This window comes from Lolium perenne, chromosome 6 (assembly GCF_019359855.2).
Source record: "Lolium perenne isolate Kyuss_39 chromosome 6, Kyuss_2.0, whole genome shotgun sequence".
NCBI classification, from domain to species: domain Eukaryota; kingdom Viridiplantae; phylum Streptophyta; class Magnoliopsida; order Poales; family Poaceae; genus Lolium; species Lolium perenne.
The window spans coordinates 218,940,441-218,948,707 of record NC_067249.2 but is presented as its reverse complement, the minus strand read 5'-3'; the positions used below and the strand labels follow the sequence as shown (position 1 = coordinate 218,948,707).

Sequence of the window (8,267 nt, the reverse complement as noted above, 5' to 3'; positions counted from 1 at the left end):
AAGGGGGGCCGGCCACCCCCTCCATGGAAGGTGGAACTCCCACCTCTAGTGGGAGTCCTAGCTTGGGTAGGTTTCCCTATCATATGGAAGGTTTTGGGTTCGGGTCTTATTCGGAGACTTGTAGTCCAACACTTGGGGCTTCCACCTATATAATGAGGGGCCAAGGGGAGGGGGCCGGCCACCTCAAGACCACCACCTGGCCGCACCCCCCAAGTGGCCGGCCACCCCCTCCCAAACCCTAGCCGCCCCCTCTCCTCCATAGCTCCCGCGTGCTTAAGCGAAGCTCCGCCGGAGTTCTCCACCACCACCGACACCACGCCGTCGTGCTGTCGGATTCAAGAGGAGCTACTACTTCCGCTGCCCGCTGGAACGGGAGGTGGACGTCGTCTTCATCAACAACCGAACGTGTGACCGAGTACTGAGGTGCTGCCCGTTCGTGGCGCCGGTGATCAAGATCTTCTACGCGCTTTTGCAAGCGGCAAGTGAACATCTACCGCAGCAACAAGAGCCTCATCTTGTAGGCTTTGGAATCTCTTCAAGGGTGAGACTCGATAATCCCTCGTTGCTACCGTCTTCTAGATTGCATCTTGGCTTGGATTGCGTGTTCGCGGTAGGAATTTTTTTGTTTTCTATGCAACGTTATCCTACAGTAGGCGTGTTTAGGCTGTGTTGTTTATCTCGATCGATTATCAGGATATGTTGGGTTGTTGGGAGGTTATCACGTGCTATATTAGTTGTTAGAGATACACATGCTTTACTTAATTGTTAACAACTAAACTTGTAAGCTGAGGCATCTGTGAGCCCCTTTACGAAAGCATCGGAATTTTGATTTCCTAATGTCCCCTAGGATCCGAGTTCTTGTTATCTGTTCCGAGATTGAGCGCTCTACCCATGCGTGGGGACGATTATTGGGACCCCCCTCACCCATTAACTTTTCTCAAGTCAGTTGAAAAGGGGGCCACAACCTTGGTTTTATTTGGCGCATGCATGTTTATATATTGTTGCCTTCGGGTGTTTACTTCCTATTGCGCTCGGGTGTTTATATTCTGTACTGCACTGCATAATTGCTAGACGACTTATCTAGTGTTTGGTCGTAAGTGCCCGCCTAGACGCCTACGCAACCTCTGGGTCCATCTCGAAGTACGGCCGAACTTCGTCACGGGTAGCTTAGTTGGGTGGCCCCCTAGACTTTCTTGTTGAACTGGGAACGGTCTTGTTGTGAGACATCGCTTGTAAGAAGCGGGTCAAGCATGCGTATGATTACATTTGGGCAACCCCTGCAGGGTGTACATCTTATCGATAAGCCGTATCCGCGGTTATGGACGACTTGGAATTGTATAGCTTGATCATAGAACAACTTGCACCATTATCTTGTAGCTGATAATCTGCTAATAACTTGCGTAGTAATATAGCATTACTACAACCGATACCTAATAAAACTTGTCCACCGTTGAGTGCCTTTTACATTGCCTCTTCGCTTTGTTGAAGGGGATATGTGTACTTGGCTGGGTTATGTTTGTGTAGTATTTATCTGTTACCTTGTGCGCTCTCTTACCTTCTCTGATTAGACGGATGTTGTAGCGTGTCTCTATTGGTTATAGTTTTGCTGCCGCTAAACCTACCATATAGCCCTAGGTGATATATTCGCCCGACGAGCATAGCCATTTCTAGTCTCGCTAAGTACGTGCCAGAGTTCGTTCCTTGGTATTTACTCTCGCCTTTTCTTTTTCTCTTCTGTTTCCCCCCTTTTGTCGGCAACCGGTGGCCCGACTTCGACAGGTACAAGATGACGACGTTAGCAAGGTTACCCTTCCGGCTTGACCTGGGGAGGGTTATGGACGCCACTGGTTATCTTCAGGACTCTTAGTCCAATTTGTATCTTGTTCGTACTCAGACGTATTTGATCTTTTGTATGATTCAGATCTTTGTATGTATCTATTTGTATCTTGACTCGTTGGAGTCGTTGTTGTAATATATGTTTCTTGTGGGCTCTATTGTAATCATGTTGTAATGTTACCGCTCGTGTTAATTCCTCTGGTATCATGTGTGTGACTTGTCGCGCACGTCGTGTCAGAGGGCGTCTCAGAATCGATATCGTGCGGATTTTGGCGGGATCCCTAGAATCCTCAGGATACCGGTTCTGGGGCGTCACATTGACGAGTCGTGGAAGTGGAGTCTCGGCCTTCGTACACGCGCGCCTGGACGATGCTGTCCAGGTCGGGGCAGCTGTCGTCGCAGCTCGGCCCTCTCACTGCAGCACCACGGCTCCCTCTCCTCCGCGTCTCGGCCGAATCCAGCAAAGAAGCCATTTTTACCACGACCTTTCCTGAATCCAGCAACAACATCGGATTGGAGCTCCACGGTGCCGCCACGAGTAGCAACACAGCGATTGGATCTCCACCAACTCGAATCGAGCTTCGCCGCGCCGTCACCACCGCCACCCCGAGAGTTCCGGTAGAAAAATCCCCAATTTAAGCACTAAATCAGTGGGTGCCGGGCCACGAGAGAAGGAGCGGCCGCCCGCGATGCGGGACAAGGAGAGTGGGGCGGAGGCAACGCCGCGACGCGGGATGTGCGCGCAAGGAGGCAGCGTGGGGCGGAGGGGAAGCAGCGCCGGGAGGTGGTGGCCGTCGACAAGCGAGAGGAAGAGAGCGAGACGGCGGGAGGATGGATTGGTTTGTCGGGAAACCATCAGGGACGTTTTCGCGAAAATACTGGTCCGACAACTATTCTGTGACGGAGGGAGTACCAAATTTCAAATCTAAGTAAATTTCGAATATGAGCAATTTTTAAATTTAAACAAATTTCGAATCTAGACAAATTTAAAATCTAAGCAAATTTTCGAATCTGATTTTTTTAAAATAACCGAACTAATGGCCAGGCCCATTAACAGTTTCCTTAGCAATGGTTAGGGTATGTACAATGGTAGGGAAGGCACATCTTCTCTTAGTAGTCCATGTCATCTAGAGAAAACGTTAAGTATTAGTGGTGCAATGCATTATCTCTTATTGTTATCCCTTACAGTAAATGAGAATTAATTATTTTAGAAGGAAATTGTGTAAGGGAAGGCAAGTCGTACAATGGGAAAATAATCTTCTCTTGTTTCATAAGCGATCATCTCTTAGCTAAGAGAAGACAATCTTATCTTTCTTTCTTCTCTTTTCTGCAACTAAGCAAAAATCTGAAATGGCAATCCTAAGAGAAGGTTAACATCACCGCATTGTCCATGCCTTATAAACCATTGCTTAGCACCGCCCGTCAAAACTCGCATCGCCGCTACATCAACCGTTACCCGCTCAAATCAACGCCCAAGATTATAACTTACAATTCCCCGGCCCGAACCAAAAAAAAGTTACCACTCTGTTGCCTTCTCCGGTCGTCTTCCTCCCATCTCCACTCCTCTCCCCGATCCAAACCCTAAGCCGTCGGGATCCGTTCACGCCATGGAAGCGGCGGCCCCGTCGCCGCTGCTCCCTAGACCTCCCGACATCACTCCCGAGCTCCGGCGCTTCCTCGACGTCCGCTTCCGCTCGCCGGCCGACCTCGCCGCGGCCGCCGACGTCGAGGCCGAGATCCGCGGGCGCTGCGCGGAGCTCGAGTCCTCGGTAGCCGAGCTATCTGCCCGCCTCGCGGATGCAGCCGCGTCCTACGCCTCTTCCCTCGAGGCCGCTGGCTCCGCCCTCCGCGGCGTGCGCGGTGGCCTCGCCGCCCTCGAAGCCTCCACCGCCAAGACAGGTATCTTAAGCAAATGCTCATGGGATTGCCGAATTTCGGGATTCTCGAGTTGATCTGCAGAGCTGTAATTTTATTTGCTGGGGTTCTCTAGGGGCCAGAGAAGATGTGGAGGCTGGAAGCGAGAAGATGCTGTTTGAGCAGCTCCCTCCCCTGGCCACCGACGTGGCGAGAGTGGACATGGTCAGGGATTACGCTGGTGAGTATGTGAACATGCCGTATTTGGACTCCTGTTCTGTTCCGTGGCTCAATTTTCGGACAGTAAACTCTATAGTGACAATTTGCTATGCTCTCGATTTTCCTCTTATGGTGGTTATCTATGTTTAGGATAATGTGTTGTGATTCCTAAGTTGAGATCGGCAGCTGCTTGCTAAAGCGTACAATTATATATCGCGCTATTATGGTAGGCATGTGGGAAATAGGACTTCTGTTCAATCCGGCAGATATATTGTTATGGTTTATAAGCATTTTTATATCTATATGATCCGTCTGTTACAGTGTGAAGATTGATTTTATTTTAGGTAACATACTGTAGAAGTGCTTGATGTGATGGGAAATGGGTTGCATAGCATGTTTGCAGGAGAAGGCTGGTTAGGCTAATAATAATTAGGTATGGCTTGTACAGATCTAGTTCAGTACAACTAGGATGGATGATGATATCTCTTCTGGCCCTCAATTAGTGGACATGGATCTGGAAGCTTTTGGAAGGCAGCCTCATTTTGATCATGTGAATCTTTGGGTTGTCTATGACGACCTTCCACTGATATGAGTGTTGAAACCACTTAACAACAACATCCATTATATTTTCCTGTTGTCGCCCGTCCTTAGCCTAGACAATATTCTTAGGTAGTGGGATGTTTTGGGTGCTGGAGTAATTGACTGAAAATTTAGTTTTGAAATGGCTACACTTGAAAAATATTTGAATAAATACATTACACGATGGAGATTACACTGAATTCTCACTTGCATAATGAAGAGGACAAAAAATAAGTGTGTTCGATTTGGAATGTCAAATTAACGAGTGAACGTGTGTATAGCAGGGAAGTACTAACAGAATCTCTAATTTGGTTTTTGTCACCTCAGGCAAACTTGGTACACACTTTGATGGGTATTCTTTATGTTCTATGCATAAAAAGTACCTTGTGATAATGTGTAAAGAATTTTATAGTGCCCACTTGTTAGCCATACGGTGCTAGTTATCGCTACTAATCTCCTTATATGAGTTAGTCAACTGGTCACTGTTTTACAGGATTGGCACCGCAACTGAACTACTGCTAGGGGAAAGAGGAATACTATAGCTCTTTAAATTTGTTTGTTACCCTGAGTGCAATATTTATTATTTTGTTTGTCTCCTGTTCTCAAATATTTGCTCCAGTCTGCTTGTGTGTGTGTTGAGTTTTGCATTTCAATTATTTTGTTTGTTACCCGGACACCGTATTGGGCCGTGCCGGACCGAAAAGGGATTTGGGGCGGGCGGCTGGGGACGGTCAAACGTCCGGCGCCGCCCCAAATCCCTTTGGGGGGCGGTTTGGGGGACGCGACTGGAGATACTCTAAGATACTGTACTGGTGAAAGAGTACTAAAGATGACAACAAGTTTACATAAGTGGTTCATCATGGAGGATTAGGATGATGAATTGAATGAAAGCTAATTGACTTGACTGTGATGAAAAACCCCCAACTTTTTTTTAGATTAGATGGCTTTAGGTGTTTATCATGGTTCGTTTCTTTTGTTTTCTCTGTGAATACTGCTTACTAGTTTACTTTTATTTAAGTTGCCTGAGTTCTTGTTTATATTTGACTTTGCAATTGATGGTTTGTTAACGGTAGGTTGTCATATACAGAAATGGCTCTAAAGCTTGACAGTTTGATCGGTGATGTAGAAGACGCCGTTTCCTCTTCTGTGACTGCAAAACTTAAATCCCGTGGACAAAATTCAGAGGTATGATTCATGTCATACTGTGTTTGGGGGGACAGTTAAGTTGTCAAGTGCTGATTTTGCCATTGTCATTTTTACTCCAGAAAACCCATCATGTTGCTATTGAATATCTCAAAACGATAGAAGATCTTTTAGCTTCAGTTACAAGGACCAGACCACAATGGACTCGCCTTATATCTGCAGTGGATCACAGAGTGGACAGATCTTTAGCTTTACTAAGACCACAAGCTATTGTTGACCATCGAGCTCTTCTTTCATCCCTTGGCTGGCCTCCTTCCCTTACTGGAACACAAATTTCTGATAATAATTCCGGGAAATCAGTAGAGACAGTGAACCCATTATTTTCAATGAAGGGTGACCTGACAAGAAAGTATTCTGAAAGCTTTCTTTCGCTATGCAGTCTACAGGAATTACAGAAACGCAGAAAAGCTAGGCAATTGCAAGGGCATAATGTGGACAACCAACTACGTCAACCATTATGGGTAATAGAGGAGTTAGTAAATCCATTATCTGCTGCAGCACAACAGCATTTTTCCAAATGGGTTGAGAATCCTGAATTTGTGTTTGCTCTTGCTTTTAAGATAACAAGAGATTTTGTTGATTCCATGGATGAGATACTACAGCCCCTTGTAGATAAGGCCAATCTTGTAGGGTATAGTTGCAGAGAGGAGTGGATTTCGGGAATAGTTATTGCTTTGTCTACATACTTGGCGAAAGAGATATTTCCGAAGCAGATTGAACTTATTCAAGAAAGTAGTTCAAGCGATGCAAGCAGCGCACTGTCTCAGGCAAGAGTCTCATGGCTTAACCTTGTGGATCTGATGATATCTTTTGACAAGCGAACTCAAGATTTGCTCTCGGGTACAGGACTGCTACTTTCAGTAAAGGATGATGACAATTGGCAGAGGGTCTCAGTGCTCTCTGTCTTCTGCGATCGGCCAGACTGGCTTGAAGTATGGGCAGAGATTGAGAGACAAGAGATTTTTAATAACCTGAAATCAGCAATGGAGAATGAGAAAAATTGGAGCAAGAGGGTTGAAGGAGCAATGCTTGAGTACGGATCAGATGACTACAAATCTCCAGCAATAACCGGTGCTGTTCAGCAGGGCTTGTCTTTGCTAATTGAGCGTGCTAGACCTATTCCTAGCATTGCACTTAGGGAAGAATTCATTAGGAGTTCTGCTTCACCCATAATATCAGAATTCCTTGGTTTCATGTTTCGGAGGTGCCAAGAAGCAGAGGGGCTAACTGCTCTAGCAGATGATGATGCTTTGATCAAAGTATCACAGTCCATTAATGCAGCTCGGCACGTGGAATCCACGTTGGCACAATGGTGCGAGGATGTGTTCTTTCTTGAAATGGAAAATCTATCTCTAGTTGGTGAAGGTGGTAGTGTATTCCAGCAAGAGATAAACCAACTGAAAGAGTTCAGATCAGAATGGGTGGATAAGATTTCCACTGTCATTCTTAGGGGATTTGATGGTCGCTCCCGGGACTATCTGAAGAACAAAAGGCAGTGGCAGGAGCATTCAGATGAACCAGCTATATCCAGGGCCATCATCGAATCTTCAGGCTACATGCAAGGAAGACTATCTAAACTGGAAGTTGGCCTAAATGTGCTAGATTTTGTAACATTATGGAGAGCTGTGGCAAGTGGAGTAGACCAGATGCTTTTCGCAGGAATTTTCACTGGAACCCCAAAGTTTAGTAACGGTGGTGTGGAAAGGCTTCACGCTGATCTGAGTGTTCTGTTTGCTGTTTTTCAAGCATGGTGTCTGAGGCCTGAAGGCTTCTTCCCGAGACTGTCTGATGGATTGAAATTGCTAAAAGTCGATGAGAAGCAACTAGGAGATAGGATGATTACAGATAAGAATTGGCTGAGGGAGCATGGTGTTAGGCATCTGACAGCTGCTGAGGCTGAAAAGATAATAAAAAATAGGGTATATGATGCATGAATATAATATGGTAGATATCACATGGTAAAAAATGTATTGTCAAGTTGAAACGAATTTACAATTTTTTTTACTTCAATACAAATTTGTGTTGTTCTCATTTTCATATTTATCTCTCCCTCGTTGATTGCTGTATGCCTACTCCCAGAAATATGTAGAATGCGGCTTGATTTATGAGATTGTAAAATGTTGCGTTACCCTTGTGTAACAAAAAGGATGTTTAGCGCCCCCTCGCTGAAAGAGCTTTCTATGGTTGACCAAGGAAGCCTGTTTTTCTCGGTCAGATGGAGTAGAACAGCAGGAGCAGCTTTTTCTCAAAGTTGTAATGCGGCTTCGGTCCTCTCCTAAGAACTGAACGCGGTGAGTGCTGATCGAATTATTGTGTTTCGACATAGTGGGAACCATGCGTTTCCCTTTCCTCCTTAGAGCATCTCCAGTTGCATCCCCAAAGAGATTTGGGGTGCACCGGACGAAAAAACGTTCCCAGCAGCATCCTTCAAAGCCACTTTTTGTCCGACGCGTCCTGATACGGTGTCCGGCTCCCCGAGGCCGTCCCCGCCCCACAGGAGACGCACCGGGGACGTCTCGCGACGGAAGTTATTGGCGCGCAACGACGGTGCAGTTCCCGCAGAGGCGCAACGAAGC

General features: G+C 46.4%; 1 protein-coding gene across 2 annotated transcripts; it reads left to right on the top strand.

Annotated features, from left to right (window-relative positions):
- Positions 1–3,308: 3,308 nt before the first annotated feature.
- LOC127306129 (RINT1-like protein MAG2) lies at positions 3,309–7,728 on the top strand. 2 transcript variants are annotated; one of them, XM_051336736.2, is made up of 4 exons: positions 3,309–3,735; positions 3,827–3,931; positions 5,576–5,673; positions 5,754–7,728. In XM_051336736.2, exons 1-4 carry the CDS (start codon positions 3,444–3,446, stop codon positions 7,623–7,625), a joined length of 2,367 nt encoding a protein of 788 aa, XP_051192696.1. In that variant the 5' UTR covers positions 3,309–3,443; the 3' UTR covers positions 7,626–7,728. The 2 variants fall into 2 exon arrangements, with proteins under 2 accessions (XP_051192696.1, XP_051192697.1); XM_051336737.1 differs by lacking the exon at positions 3,309–3,735 and having other exon boundaries at positions 5,562–5,673.
- The last annotated feature ends 539 nt before the right edge of the window (positions 7,729–8,267 follow it).

Excerpts from the sequence above, each read along its gene's own strand:
- LOC127306129 (XM_051336736.2), top strand. The coding sequence starts at position 3,444 with ATGGAAGCGGCGGCCCCGTCGCCGCTGCTCCCTAGACCTCCCGACATC. Across the intron at positions 3,932-5,575 it reads CATGGTCAGGGATTACGCTG|AAATGGCTCTAAAGCTTGAC; the intron begins GTGAGTATGTGA and ends TGTCATATACAG. Across the intron at positions 5,674-5,753 it reads CCCGTGGACAAAATTCAGAG|AAAACCCATCATGTTGCTAT; the intron begins GTATGATTCATG and ends TTTTTACTCCAG.